The 16,667-nt window shown below is 37.8% G+C and overlaps 1 protein-coding gene across 3 annotated transcripts in view; it reads right to left on the reverse strand.

Annotated features, from left to right (window-relative positions):
• Positions 1-16,667, reverse strand: part of MORC2 (MORC family CW-type zinc finger 2) — a 39,917-nt gene that overhangs the window by 19,790 nt on the left and 3,460 nt on the right. For all 3 annotated transcript variants that reach the window (XM_079150996.1, XM_079150995.1, XM_079150994.1), the window contains exons 2-5: positions 11,831-11,884; positions 9,459-9,493; positions 4,192-4,260; positions 3,594-3,684 (exon numbers count right to left, since the gene is read on the reverse strand). In XM_079150996.1, the coding sequence (XP_079007122.1) occupies positions 3,594-3,684; positions 4,192-4,260; positions 9,459-9,493; positions 11,831-11,884 (249 nt within the window). The remainder of the gene's footprint in view (positions 1-3,593; positions 3,685-4,191; positions 4,261-9,458; positions 9,494-11,830; positions 11,885-16,667) is intronic.

Here is a 16,667-nt window from a genome sequence, read left to right on the forward strand (position 1 = left end):
CAAGGAATTCAAAGCTCATTTGCAAAAGGAGTAACCCCACCCTCTGGATGTGACTGAAATTGCCTCTAAAGGACTTTCAAGTCCCCTTTAGGCCCCAGGCCCCAAGCCCAGTTCCATAGCCTTTGTTTCCTCTCCAGTCATTCAACTTGTTTTGCTTGTTTTGCTTTTCTGAGAGCCTATAATTCCTCAGTCTTTACATACAACCTTTTCATCCACACTTACCCTCCATACAGGGTTCTCTCACCATTCTTCTATGGTTCACAGTTGCTGACCATAAGCCCCCAGTAACTCACACTCCCAGCCTGTTACTATAATGCTGTGCCCTCAAATTCCAGGTTCATTCCAGTCACACATAGGTTGCTATATCTGACTATACTACCAGTAGATCTCAGTACCTGATACCTTCAACATGTTGCCTTCTATATGGGTCACACCCAGTTTTCATCCTGTCCTTCCTTCACTGATTCAAGCTCCCCTCCTGTCCATTCATCAAACAGCAGCACCATCCAGGAACAGCCCACAAGTCTATGCCCACAAGTCCTCCAAACTCCAGTATGAACCCAAGTCTCAGTCACGGTCCTAACGAAATGGAGTTCTCAACAATCAGGTTCAAGGAGGCTTGCAACTGAATTATAACCAATAATTACAGCCATCTTCTATCTCAGAATTGCTTTGCCACCTCAAGCTCATTATGACACATGCAGGTGCCTACTTTTGGATGTAACTGGTTTCTGGGAACTGTGCCTTTAGGCAGATTTCACAAAGCAAAAATCTGAGTAGAATCTAGTGCTGCTTCCTTCCTGTTTGGCCATGTTAAATTTTCTGAGGAGCAAGCAGAGACAGGTCTTTCCAGTCAACATGGAGCAGGGCAGAAGCATGAAGCACCACTGGGAGGACTGCCCAACTCAACAATGAAGCTGTTTAGCTCCTTTCTTCTGAACAGCTTCTGGGGCTTTATGGCTTATTATCTCATTAGTCTTCAAAACAGCCCCAGATGACGGAGGTGGGAAGCCTCATTACTCTATTCTGTATACAAAAACAAACCAGACTGGCATGCCAAGCACATAAATGAATGTCATGCCCCATTTCCCCAACACTCAGGAAAACTCCCAGGACACTCTCCAGAGATACCCTGAGGGCTGCCAAGTCCTGTTTCTCCTCCAGTACCCAAGGTGCTGGCAGGGTTCCTTCCCCTCAATTTCAGTCCTCTTCCCTCCTCCCTGAAGTTTGCAGGTAGCAAAAGAAGGCATGTTATCTTACTTTCTGTCAACACCTGCCCTTGCTCTAATATACAGCTCTCTTTGAGCCTCTTTCTTCCCTGTTTTTTATCTTGACCAGAAAGGCTAAATGGTAAGAACCCTGTAACACAACCTCTCTGCTGGCTTCCCTGCTTCTTTGCCTACTGTGCCACATATCACTTCATCCTGAAACTCTTTCAACTTCTGAAATTGATTTCAAAATGACTAAACTGTCTACTATGAACACTAGATGGCTCCATTTCAATGGGACCTTCACGAAAGTCTACTGGATATGCTAAGGACAACACTCTCAACTTCTATACAAGTTCCTTCCCAGTCTTCTAAACACTTTCAAAATAAGTCACATTTCATTTACTCCTGAACCTCCTTCTGTAAGGAATAATGTCAAAGGTTAGAACTCAGCTACTCAGGAAGCTAAGGCAGGAGAATCGCAGGTTTGAAACTAGCCTGGGCAACTTAGCAAGACCACACATCTCAAAATAAAAATATAGTTTTTTTTTGTTGTTGTTGTTGTTTTTTTAAAAGGACTGGGAATAAAAAGTTCATTGGTAGAGCACTTGCCTTGCATGAAAAAGGCCCTAGGTTCAATCCCCAGTATCTTAAAAAAGAAAAAGAAAAAAAAAAAGGCCCTACTTTCTAAATTAGAAAACACATTCAGAGGTGAAACTGAACCCACAGAACTGACAGGACCAGATAGAAGGCCTCTGACCTACAATCCAGATGGGAAATCAAGATTTCCACTGACTATAAAAGACCTGTTTGGGGTAGTTAGCTCTAACTAGTCTGTATCAGAATTCCCTGGGGAGAGTCAAGCGTGGTGGCACATGCCTATAATCCCAACTATTCAGGAGACTGAGGCTAGACAATTCTGAGTTTGAGAAACAGCCTGGGCAATACAGCAAGACCCCATTTCAAAGAAAAAAAGAAGAATCTTCTGGGGAATGTTCCTAGTGATTCAATGTTATCACAGGTGATTCATTTCATCTGCAAAAAAAAAATCCATAAGGTCCCTAGGTCCTACCCAGATCCACAGAATCAGGCCAGGAATCTGTTATGGCAAGATCCCAGGAAAAATAAAATAAGAAACCAGAAACCAGACTAGGGATTCTCATAGCAATGACAGCATAATCCTTAACCTATTTGGTATGTATTATAATTGCAACTTACAAAGAGGAAACCAAAGCTCACAGAAGTAGTGAAGTTTGAACTTCAGTTTGTGTAACTGAAGTGGAATGGATAGCAGTTTCAGTTTTGCAGTCAGAAAGACCTGGTTCATATCCCTGCTCTACATGGATATATCTTTACACTTTTGGGCAAGACACTTCACTCCTATAAACCTCAGTTTCTTCATCTGAAAATAACAGTACCCACCTACAGAGGGCTATAGTGAGAATTAAATGAGATCAACCATTCTTTAGTACAGTGCCTGGGAAATGGTTAAGAGCTTATTATCATCTGGTTTCTGCCCTGAAAGAGAAATCAAATCACAAAGTCGAAGAAAGACCCCTAAAAATCTGTATGGAAGCACTCTCTTCTCTATACCTAAAGCACACTGTATGTGAGGCCCAACCAAGGCTCCTGACAGATTAAACCACCATCCTCTCTCAAACAAAATGTTTCCACAGCAAAACTTGAAATGTGACTCATAATTCCATTTGCACAAACTCCAATTCCATTAAATCTTATTTCATCCAAAGGTATGTGCAGCTGGAAGTGAGCATTTCAGAAATAGAAACCTTTCTCTTGGGGCTTCACTCAAAACCAGAACAACACATTCCAAACTCTAAACAAGTGGAAACCAAGGACTGAGGGAGAAGTCCCAAGGGATTTGAAGATAGATAGGTGGGTCCCTGCTATAGGGCCTTAGAGGACATGTGCACTGAAAAGCATCCTCCAGAAGGGAGGGCTGTGTCTGTCTGTCTCTCTCTCTCTCCATATTTCCATGTCTGACACAAAACCTAACATGCAGCAAGTGCTCAGGAAAACAGCTACACCATGAAGCAACCCCCTCACTATTTCTGACATCCCAGTGCCACAAGAGAACCACCCACATCCTCAACCAAGGGATAAAAATAAGAATTTCCAAAGGAAAGGCACAGTTCTAAAGTACAGTGTCAAGAGAAACCCACAGCCTCTCCCACCCCAACTTGTTTGGATGTTCATACTTTTCAAACTGTGAAGCAGAGTCAATGGTTGATAAGCTATACCCAAACCACTGTTCCTGATTCTTCTACTGTTCCAGAGTTATAGGTATGAAAGGACAAGTGGAAGGACAGCAAGACAGCATCATTTGATTTTGTGTTGAGCCCTGTGATAGGCTTCTAGTATACCTACGATTTTAACCCATTCCCGTACTGCCCAATCTGGGTAGACTCAGGTGTTCGTTTGGCCGACTTGCCAAACTGGATCACACTGGCGGCATCACCTGAAGCAGCAGACACAAGAGAAAGTTAAAACTTAGCATCTCTCTCCCAGGACCCTCAAAGTGAAAGGTCTGAGACTAGTTAAGTTCAAGCATGGTTGTGTGTCTGCTAAAAACCTCTTTCCAAGGAAATTTGCAACCATGAGGCAAACAGAGGCAACCTTTGCCTGCCTGTCAGTACCAACACTGTGACCCGTGCTCTGTTAGTTGAAACGGTAAACAGACTGGGAGAGGCCTTGGTAGTTCTGGTTCCAGGATATTGTGCAAGTTGATAAATACAGTATCAAGAGACAAATAATCTGACTGTCTTCAGGTTGCCATTTAGATCCCATCTCCCATGTCAGGACAAGACCTGACAAACACGTAGAGGAATTAAGTCAGAGACTTCTTACTCCTCAGGTGCAACTTCTAGTTACAAGAGTGAGGCCACAGAAAAACAAGTTTTCCTAATAAGTGTTCTGTAAAAATGGTTGCATTCTCCTCCAAAGAAACAATCATCTCATCACTTACTTGGATCCATTCCTGCTCCATCATCCAAAAAGCAAAGCATAAATCCTCCTCGAAGGTCCTCTCGTCTTTCTGTGAAAGAAGCAGTTGCCATTACTAGGCTATTATCCACTAGAGGGTGACAACATGGGTATGAATGAAAGGCAGATCAATGAGAAGCTTGCTTAGGTCAAACCTACCTTCTACTTCTTATAGCCCTAACTAGTGCAAATTAAATTTCAGGTCCCCAGAGAGTGTGAATTACCACCAAAGGTTCTCCAGTGTGTTCTCATTCATGACAAAAATTGAGAGAATATATAAGGAGCATAGGGACTGCTGGTTCACAATCAAAAGCACTGAATATGCATGTATTTCACACAATCCTCAGCCATCCTTCTGCCTTTCTCTACCTGGATTACTATCACAGCTTTTCCATGCTATGCAACCTAGACACATACAACTGTACCTCACCAACTCTGCTCAAACTCAACGGGGTATCTTCCTTTGTGAGTTAAGTCTGGGATAGCCTTCAGACTAAGTAATGAAGTCAGACATAATACAGATACAGGGGGAGCAGATGCTACCTAAAAGATCAATTACTGTCTATATATGACCATCCCCAGGCTAACTACAATTTCTGGGTTATCTGTATTCACTGTCATATGCCCTGCCAGCTTGTGGGTACTTGATGACACTAAGAGCAGCAAGAGGTGCCTGGTTCCCCACTAGACCTGCCTAACTGGAAGGAAGAAGAGTACTCTGGCAATAAGCTACACCACAGCTGTGGCAGGGCTTCCTGGCCAACATAAAGGGAACACAACAAGATTATTGCTGTGATACCAGTGGATAGAAGAATTTTTTCTTTTGGCAGCTGCTTTGTGCAGTAGCAAGTGGTAACCCACAGTAGTCTGGGTCCAGCATGTCACAAACAAAGAAGAGGAGATTCTGAAATAGGGAAGGGGGTTATACTAGTTTTTTAGATGCCTTCTGACAATAAAGATGACCAGGTGCAATGGAGGAACTAGCCTTAGAATTAGGGAAGTGCATGAAAGAGTGAAGGATTTAAAACAGAGGTGGAGCCAGAGGACTCACACAAGCCACATAAGGAACCACAAACACCAACTTCCCTAGTATAGATGCTGTTCACAGTCCACTACTTGGCAAAGAAATAAAAGGAGTACTTCCACTAAAAGGAAAAGGACAAGCCCAACACTGCTACTAAAAGGAAGAGGACAAGCCCAACACTGCTTTGGAGCCTGGTCCCTATCAAGAGGATTTTTTAAAATCTCCTCCAAGCTGCAGTTCACCAACTTAAACTATCTATGCTGACAAACCTCAGTTTAAAATGCTCTCTGTCCTCCCCTCAGGATAAAATTCAGGTGAGTCATGACTACTCACTGTTAAAAGACTAATTTAAAATACTATTTCAGAAGGGCTATAATCCAGAGAGATTTTCAAGTATCATTCAATGTTCAGGAAGCTGAATATTCATTACAAGGGCCTCTTGAAGATCCAAGAGTGAGGGTCTTCCTGGAAGTACTCTTGATAGATTTACAAAAAAAAAAGTCTCTCCCCATAGCAGTGCCTCTTATCAAAGTCTGGGAAATCCAAATGAGGTGTGAAAGACAGGAGCAAGAACAAGACAAGTGCAAAAGTCCATCAAAATTTCCATCTGAAAGAAGCAAAGTATCATACAGAGACTCAAACTGGGCCAGGTACAGAGCATGGTGGAAGCAGTATTCTAACTCTAGCCTAGAGTCATTTTACTGGGCTACTATGCCATAAAAAGTGCCTAAAGACTCTGCTCTGGAATCCAGAAATTTGTTTGAGCTGAGAGCATCTGAGAAGTCCCCAAGGATTACTGACATTCCTTGAACATGAACCTAGAAAGTTATTTTCTAGGTCCCTGTGTTAGGACAGAACTTAGGCTATCTCAGCATTCAATCATCACTTAATAGTGGGTCTTGAATCCCTTTCTGAATCAAGGACTGCATTTCAAATTTTTTCATGTAGTTTACAAGGGTAAAAGACCCACAATGGGGGGACTCTCGTGGCCATATAGTGACTAACAGTTCATAAATGGCCAGTAATGTCCAGATTCATGGCAACATGCAACACTATCTCAGAGCCAAGAAAGACTCAGCAGAAACTTAACTATAGGCAATGTGGTGTCTTCACCTGGCTAAGATGTATATGCAAAACACTCATTTATTATGCCTATTTATGTGCCTCTTGTGTGCCTGGCTCTGTGATAGACTAGAGCAGTGAACACTGCAGATGTGGTAACTGTCTTCGAGGACCTTACAATCTAAAGGAGTCTAATCTCTGCATCTCTCTGCAGTGGATGACAGAGGAAATAAAGAACAGGATTTAGGGGCTGGGCTGTAGCTCAGTGGCAGAGCACTTGCCTAGCATGTGTCAGGCACTGGGTTCAATACATGGCATCACATAAAAATAAATAAAATAAAGGAATGCTATCCATCTACAACTAAAAGAAAAAAAAAAAAAAAAAAAAGAACAGGATTTAAGCTGAAGGAAGCTGGGAAAAGAACCAGTTAGAGCAAAATGCAGTATGCATAACAATCACTTCAGTTTGTGAAAATAATGAATCTGGTCTCTGCTGAATAGTCTCATGGCATGGGTCTCACGATGGACTCAATTTCATTTTTCCCAGGTGGTACTGAAACTCCATGGGTGGATCACCCTTTGAGAAGCCCTGATCTAGAATAAGCCAAGAGAATTAAGAAGGTGATCCTGCTCAGAACTATCTTCCCAGACATTCCACCATAGTCATCCCTAATATCTGGTATTTACTTTAATCAGATATCAGGGTATCAACCAAGGGTATCAGGTATCCACTGAATGATACCTAAGGCCTCCAAGGAAAGGACTGAGATAAAGGAAGGAGAATTCTAGATGGAAGAGAGTCTAAATAGAAGGGGTTGTGTGTTACCCCTCCCCCAACATCTCGGAAGCAAGACAGGAATAACAAAGACAAACTGCTTTTTTTTTTTTTTTTTTTTTTTTGCAGCTGTGCTTCAGTTTCTGGTAGCAGTTATTTAAATTTGTCAGAACCAGTTCAGAAAGCTGCACTTCTAAGCTTCCTCCAACATGGCCAAGTCTGATAGAAAAACAAAAATCAGCAAAGAGAAAAGATACAAAATGAAGCCATAAGTCAAAAGCCAGAGATGATAAAGTAATGATATCCTTTACAGAAGATGAAATGCTCTCCAAGTTCTCCATTATACTCTGCAATCTTAATTTCTGTTTCACTTGCTCTAATTTTCCATTTATTGCCCTGGCATCACAAAAGAGATCTTTCTTAGAGGTGGCAGCATTACCCCAGAAAGTTTAGAAAGTCAATAAAAGCCCAGAGACTACTTCTGACAGAAACATCATTATGGCCTGGGTCCAACTAATAAGAACACTTTGGGTAAATGAACAAACACTTCTGTACTTTGAACAGCTGGCTCCTTTTTGCCCTTCTTAGGTTTAAAGGCAATATTTAAAACGTAATTTTATGGTGACTTCAAATTACATCTGGTGGATGTTTAACGTCAATATCAATCCAATTTCAGATTAAGAAACAAGAAAACACTTCCCCCCACCAGGTACTAACAATAAAAACTTTAAAGTATTAAGATTAGTACTGATTCCATTGCTCTGATTCCCCTTGTTGAATGTGTTAAGGCCCTGAGGTAGAAAAGTGTAAAGGTAAAAATGCTCCGGTTAAAACTCCCAATTTCAAGATAAATGGAGTAAACTCTTTTCCTGATATATGCTGTGGTGCCTGATGCTTCTATTACACCATTTAATCCTTAAATATGTGTTGCTTCCTCAAGATCTAGTTATCTTTCTCTAGCCACCTGTACTGTGCTGTCTACAATTAGAGACTAAGTTTTAGAGCAAAGACCTCACCTCATCCTCTCTGAACTTTTCCCAAAGAACTGGGTAGCACAAAGTACAAAATAAACATGCAATAAGTCTTTTTCATTTAAATTGAAATCCAACAGTTCTGTTGCATTCTGAATGTCAAAAATTAAATTTCCTTACTTGGAGTAGAGACCCATTCTCTGCTTTAACATCTTTGCAATGTTTAAAACAGCCACTATCTCTTTCAGAGGTGACGGTTATTACTTCTGAATGCACAATTAGAAGTGGCTTGGAAAGGCACCACCATCTGGTCCAAGGATTTAGTAACCATCTTTTAACAGTTTCTATTGTACCCCTTTTACCTGTTATTTTCTCCTAAAAAAAGAGACTATTTCCAACACTTTGATGAAGTCTTTTCAACAGAGCACTTTTGGAATTTTAGTAGAATAGATGACGTATAAATGTTCTAAGTATTTTCTTTGGTCCAAAGTATATTAGGCATGAGAAATTATCATATTCTATCTAGAGATTCTTTATATAATTGCATAACATTGGAGATTCTGGGAATTGCTACTTAATTGTATGCTTGTTTCCGCTTATCAAGTGGGTCCATGAAAAGGGGTTATTTGATAACTGCATAGTCCCACATAAACCCAAACTTTTCAGAAGCTAAACAATATTATTTCAAATAAGACCTCAAACACTCCAGAAGACTTTAGAAAATAGAAGGCAATCATGTCACACTAGCCAAATTGGATTTAAAAGCTGCCTGCTTCTATTCTATTTCTAAATTTTTAGAATTCAAATGACCAAAAAAGATGCTAGTTTAAATTCTGAACAGGCAGAAAGCAAACTATTAAAGAAAAATAAAAGACCAATGATAAGAATTCTTATCACTAAGAATTCTTCCACTGTTACAATCACTCTAGGAAAAATCAAGTAAGCAAAACAATACAGGCTGCCATAGCTTCAAATCCCAAGTCAAGCAGTCCTCCTTCCTGACACCTCTGCCTGAGAACATCTCTACCCAGTTACCAGCTGTTTTCTTCAACTGACACCAGCAACTATCCAGGTTGGGACTGGTGCCTACATCAGGGGGTGAGGGGAAAAACTCCCAAGAAGATCTCTCCTTCCCAACACGATAACTAATACTGGGTCATTTTATTCCCCACTATGCTATTCCATCACCCCCACAAATCTATGTACATAGATTTAGACACACAGTGTTAGTTTCAAAACCAATATTCTTGGTTCTTATGACAAGCCAGACCAGGGCTGCACCTTTTCTACTTATGACCTAAAGTAATTGTACCATCTCCCCAGGCTCCAAAACTCAGTTATTTCCCACTCATTCTTAGGCACAGTAAGTAATTAAGAGGAAACGAGGCATTAGAAGAAAGGTCTAAAGTCTGACTTACCTGCGTAAATATCAATTCTGGTGGCATCAGCATCTCTGTAAAATCAAAAGGGAAAAAAAATTTAAAAACATAAAATAAGATCCAAATGAGAATATGAAATGTCAATCAGCAAAATGCATAGTATTTTGAATCTTTTAGGAAACCATAAAAACAATTCTACATACAGTTAAAGCTTTTCTTTCACACCTGGCTATAAAATTTTCCTTATGTATCTATGAAACACTTCAGGAACTTCAAATTATTTAAGACAACTCCATGATACACAGAGTCTAGATACATTTTTAAAACATTGATTTTTTGGTGAAACCCTCTAAAGAATCATTAAGAACATTTCCCTTTACACATTAAGAAATAACAAAAATGTGTTTCTCTCACTTATTTCACTGCAATAATGAAAAGATATTCTAATAACTTGTCTGTTTTCCTTCTTACCAAATTTTTTTTTAAAAAAAGGAAAACTATTTAAGCAAAATAAGTAAAACGGAAGGTCAAGGGTTATATGTTTTTTCTCATGTGGAAGCTAGAAGAAAAAGGGGAAAAAAAGGTTGGGGGGAGGATCTCATCAAAATCAAAGGGAGACTGATAGAGGAAAGGGTCAGAGGGTAGGAGGGAAGGGGAGGGAATGCTGGGGAGTGATACTAGTCAAATTACATTGTTATATTATGTGCATGTATGAATATGTAATAACAAATTACATCATTAAATACAACTACAATGCACCAATAAAAAATGTGTAAAGGAAAACTAATCTCAAGACCAGTGAAACTTTGTATACAGTTGCAAAATGTTATATACATTGCAGTCAGAAAACTGATCCTGAGTTCATAATCTGATTCCCCCTGACTTGAAAGGAAGTCTGGACATCTAGACTCCACATCTTACAAATTCAGCCATCAATGAAGGCTTCTATAAAGACTTGGAAATAATTTAGTCTAATCTGCCAACCACAAGCAAGGAAACTGAGGCATAATTTCACTGGTTTTAAATGCACAAATACCATACAGCACTGAGGCTGTAGCTCAAAGTGCGTGCTTAGCAAGAGAAAAGCCCTAGGTTCAATCCCCAGCACCCAAAAAAGTAAGTCCACACAGCTCTCATGTACCCATTTTCAATAATATAAAAACATTTTAAAATTTGAGACTGGCAAAATGCATGCCTGAATAGGTAAACATTTCCATGAATTTCTATTTTACCACATGGTATACCAAAAAGCTGAGTGCCTCAGCACACCATGGTCTTGCTAAGTTAACAAGCAGCAAATTAAAAAATTATTCCATTAAGAAACATTATGAGTCAATCAAGATTAAAACAAAGTGAAAGTTTTCTGGTAGAACAATCTAACACATCTCCAAAAACAGCCCAGTTAACAGCAATATGTAATACCAGTACAGGTTAACTGTACGGACACTGGAAATCATAAGCCAAGTTCACTAACTGGATATACATTTAGAACTACTTCTATTGTCAACTCTTACCCTTCTCTTCCTTCATTAGTCATCAACACTGGTCAATAAATAACGCATCTGAATTTTCTATTTGCATTCAAGAATAAGACTATTTAATATTATAAAATTTTATTTTATCAAAAAATGTGTCATTTTTCATAACATAATTATAAACTATTGATTTGGACTAGGATCTCTGTCTATGAATGAACCCAAACTTCTACTCAGTCTTAAGAGTTAGGATTCTATCACTTAACAACTCAGTAAGAAATAGTGCTAAAGAGTGATTCCTTCCAAGCACAGCTTCTCAGAATGGAAGACATTTTAATCAACGGGAATCCCCTTAAAATAAAACACACATCTGGGAAAAACACAAAACTCTTGCATAGTTTTAAAGACATTAAGTGGTAACATGAATTAAAATCACAGCTTATCTGAACCATGAATTTGACTCCTAAGTTTTTATCTTAATTCCCTGTTTTTCACAATTATCTTGCTTTAATACACAAAGAAAGAGGTTTGGGAGGCAATAAGTTCACTATTCTTAGTTTAGAGCACAAAAAGCAATGAATGAATTTAATCAAGAAACAACATGAAAGTATCAACTAGTGTGCTATTACAAGTATGTTTTTTAAATAAAATTTTTTAGTTGTAGATGGATAGAATACCTTTGTTTTATTTATTTATTTATTTATTTATTTATTATGTGGTGATGAGGATTGAACCCAGTGACTCACATGTACTAGGCAAGCACTCTACGACTAAGCTACAATCCCAGTTCCTAAAAGTACTTTTTAATAGCAGAACTCATCTTAGGAGGTGTAACTACTACAGAAATGTCTTCCTCCAAAGTCTTCAGAGAGCAAAGGTCACAGGGACCCCAAAAGTTTCCACTCCAAGTGTATTACATGCTAGAAAACTACATACCTTGCATTATCAACCAGTTCAGCAAGAGCACCAAACAAGAATTCATGAGTGGTTCTGAAATGATAAATACTCAGTCAATAAAAGAATTCTAAGTTGAACCGACTCCTAAAAGGTCAAGATTATAAAATATTTACAATTTTTTAGAAAAAAAATCTAAAATCTCCATATGCATTTTTACTACTGAAATGTGAACTTCTCAACAACTCAAGCCTTTCCAGAGCTAATTCCCCTTAATGTGTTATTCAGTACCATCTATTATTTATTCTTCCTATTTAATATTTATTCTTCCTATTTTGAATTGAGAAATGCACCTAAGCCTTAAAAGGTTCCTATATGTAATAACTGCCAAAAGTAGTTAATAGTCTACCTAGAAAATGTCTTTTTTCATTGCCTTAACCACTGTCAGTTTATACATATCTCACATGAAAACTGTAAGCATACCACTTTTGTATAGATAACTTTACAAAGTTCTGAATTAACAGGGTAGTCGAACATTTATCCAATCCAAATTTTCAGCAGCTTCTGAAAGGAAATGACCACTAGCTCCCTCCTTGAAGGGGTTACCTTTACAGGGTCACTAGGAGACCACACCAAGTTCTTGTCCACCTAGAAGCAACTGTTCAAGAGGGTCTTGAATTCCTTTAATATGGACAAAGTTGTGTTTTTAACCAAAATTTTTAGAAAGTCAAGATTACTTTTATTCTCTCCCTCTTTCAAAAGTGGTATTTTTGCTGATAAATTGCACAAAAGCAAATAAGTTTCTTTTTTTACTGGGAGATGACACACAGGTATTAATAAAGCAAACCGCTACCAAGTTATCCACTGAGCATGCTTAATTTACACTTCTTTAATTTGTGCCATTTTCTATAATAGTCCTCATTAGATATAAAAGTAGGATATGTCCACATAGAACCATCTAGAAAACCCACCTGATTTTTTTTTTTTTTTTTTTTTTTTTGCCGTGCTGAGGATGATCGAACCCAGGGCCTTGTGCATGCGAGGCAAGCACTCTACCAACTGAGCTATCCCCCCAGCCCCTGATTTTTAATTAGAGAAAGAACAAAATCAACCCAAAAAATTCATTACCATCATCGATTATTCATAAATACCCCAAAATACCCAAATTATTCCTGCAGGCTTTTTTTTTTTTGCATGCAAACTTTCAGTCAATAGTCAAAGTGAAAATTTCTAAAAACTTAGAATCGAAATTTAGAGAACTAGCATCTAAAAATCTCGTCACCCCAATGTTTCAAACAAACTATAAAACATTAGTTTATAAGATAAACGCTCATTACTGAACAGTACAGGAACACTGGTTTTTCCTCAAGTAACTCATTTTCACAAATGCAAATTATGAATTAAATAAAACTATCAGCTTCTGGAATTTAAGAATTTTACCCCATGAGATCAGTGAATATGTCTGTTGCTAATCCAAAGACAGGACCAATAAATATATTGTAATAAGACACTGAAATTTTATCACCTTTCTCCTAGAAAACAGAGCTCAAATTCACCTGGCTAAAATCCAACTCTTTATCATTTTACATGAAAGAACCAACTTTCTAAAAGAAAACTTACCTGAAACAGTCATATCTTTAATTAAAAATATTTTACTAAGATTACCACTTTAAATTCTTCAAATTATGAATTAGATTTTAAAAGTATTCGCTATACTCTACAAAAGAAATAGGAAGAAATGTGCTGAAAAATTAAGGTGACTTGTCAAAGGTAACACAAATTAAAAGTGAATTTAAACCTGGCACAGTGGTATATACCTATAATCCCAACTACTCAGGAGAATCAAAAGTTCAAGGCCAGCCTGAGTAAATTAGCAAGAACCTGTCTCAAAATAAAATAAAAAGGGCTAGAGATACAGCTCAGTGATAGAGTATTTGCCTAGTATGTGTAAGGCCCTGGGTTCAATCCCCAGTAGGGGATAGGGGTCACAACTCTTACAAGCTTCCAAACAGTCATCTTCCTTTGTGACTTATAAGGGACTCAGAAACTTACCAAGTAAATTAGTTTTTTATACTCTAATTTTTCCAACTTTAAAGATCTCTATACAGGGACTGGGATGTGACTCAGTGGTACAGTGCTTGCCTGGCACATGTGAGGCACTATGTTCAATCCTCAGCACCACATAAAAATAAGAAATTGTGTCCATCTGCAACTGAAAAATTTTTCAAAAAATCACTGTACAAAATTCTATTGCAATATTTCTCAACATGAATGTGTACTTTAATGTAAGTCAAGGAATCTCAGAAATACAGCTGGTGGGGGTAGTAGATGGGGAGGGGACAGGGAAAACAACTATATATGACCACAATTTGTACCAGAAGGCACTAAACTCTGGGAAAAAAATAAAATAAGAATGCTGCATAGAAATTATTGGAAAAACTAATGGACAAAGAAACCAAAACTATAAATAGCAACTGTACCTCAGCAATACATATTTCTGATTGTTTCACATGGAAATGAGACATTTAGACTCTAATAAGAGCAAACACAAAGCACCTCTACCAAAATTTCACTTTGTACAAAGTTTGGAAACATGCTTTTTAAATTTACAACTTAAAAAAAAAGATTCCAAATATCCTTGTTGTTCCACACAGTATCAATGTCATTCTACAAACATATTTCAGATAAGTTAACACATTTTTAAAAACAGTTAAGGGATATTTTTGTGATGCAAAAGGAGCCTTTTGTGATAACTCTTGGTAACATCAAAGACAACACTCAGAATCTTCTCTAGAACTCCATGTGGATCTTCCAGAGGCCAAACTCAGAAATATAAATATTTCCTAAAATCACAGAAATCAAAAACAAACTGCATAAGTTCCCTTTTCCCCAAATAATATTTCAAAAGGTATACTCATTGCTAGCTGGCATTGAGACAGAATGGATAAATAGCAAAAGAAAATATTTTCTTTACAGACCTAAAGATCCTTTGCATGTGAACCACATAAGATCAACCAACTGGAAAAAGACATCTTTAAATAAATTCTTCTGCTTTCAAGTGATAATGGCTTTTATATAACTTGTGCCACAATAAAAAGTTTTCCAGCACAGCATTTCTACTAACAAAATCAAATGTAAATAAGGTTATTATGTAAGGAAAATGGCCTTCCTATTTATAATGTCTAAATTTAAAGCAACAGATTATCCATAAGTGCAACAATAAGAGGTAACTGCTGAGTTCTTGAATATACTGACAACATTTAATGGCCTTAATTAGCAGAAAATAAAGCTGAGAAATTTTGGAGCAGTCATTTTATACTCAAATGGCTTTAATATATTTAGTGTAAATCTACATTTTCCAATTGGTTCTAAGTCCAATTCTCTGAAGTCTCTGAATTGAAAGGTTCCTCTACATCCTCTGCACAAATAGATAAAACAACCCAGAAATATCATAACCAAAGTAAGTTACTAAATGTGCCAATACGAATAGATGTAAAAAGTAGCCATCTTACACTTAAGCATCTTGTATCAGACCACTTAGCAGTATGTGTGGCAAACCAAGTGACTTAAGATACACATCTCATGTTAAAGGGATGTCACTATTCCTACATTAGAAAGAGCAGTCAAAAAAATCACTACTAAAAAAGCACTAACAGCATAAAACTCCTTTTATGTAAAATCTTAATGTATCATCACATAAAAACACCTAATATTAAAAGAAACTAGATTTTCAGGCTATCATGAGAATTTCCCAGACCTCCTTTCATCCTTAAGGCTGATGTAAACAAAGAAAAACCATTAATAGTTACCACAAGATATAATACCCAAAAAAAAAAAAAAAAAAATTGACACATTTACAGTCTCCCAACAAATTCTTAAGAATCTACTAAGAATTTATCTGCACTATGACTAACACACCAAAGAGCAAGTTGCTATACTGACCAACTTTTGATTTATGTAAGCTAATACAGAAAGAGTAACCACCACTTAATGTTTACCACAGACAACGGATAAGCTAAGAATGTCATAAATATTATTTAACATGCTCCTCATAAACACTACCAGATTACCTCCACTTTGTGGATGAAGAAACCAAGGTTCAAGAAGTCGATCTGCTCAGGGACACAGCAAGGAAGAAGTCAAATCTAGGGTTAGTTGGCTTCCAAGCCATCTTTTCACTAAACCACAATGATTTCCACACTTGTATCTTAGGCTCTTCTAGAAAGTCTACATTACAAGGGTGTAAGCAAAGCACCATTTCTTTCCTAATTAACATGGCAATATTACAGATATCAGACATCCTAGAATCTTTTAAGACCTTAACAGAGCAAAGAAAATGGTTCCTAAGACTAATCTTCAAAGCTGACTTATTGAATCACTTAACACAGAGAAGGTTCATCTTCCATCATTAAAGGGTAACAAGTCACATCCTGTAAGAATTCAAATTTTGGTTTCCTCTAAAAATGAGCTTCCATTCAAGCCACCATGATGAAGATATCTCTTCAAATTAGTTAAAACAAAGGGCTTAATGTTGGCATTCTAGGGTCCATTCATTCTTTTGGTAGGACAAGTGAAAAGTCTACCAAAGTAGACTACCTAGTTCTATCACAGTAGAACAAATTTCCAGAGCTTCCAAAACAATATTCCAAGTTTCTATATATTAAAGCAAGTAGGTGGTTCTGCTTCAACATGGGTAAGTAAAATTCACAGAAAATTCTCCAACTTCACTTTAAACAACTTAAGTATGCTTCTTTGCCTTCGCACTGACCACCTATTGTTTTTTGTGAGGTTTTGTTGTTGCTGTTGTTGTTGGGGGGGGGGGGGCAGGAATTGAACCCAGGGGCGCTTAACCATTGAGCTAAATCTCAGCTCTTTCAAT

This window comes from Sciurus vulgaris (genome assembly GCF_902686455.1).
Source record: "Sciurus vulgaris genome assembly, chromosome: 8".
Taxonomy (NCBI): Eukaryota; Metazoa; Chordata; class Mammalia; order Rodentia; family Sciuridae; genus Sciurus; species Sciurus vulgaris.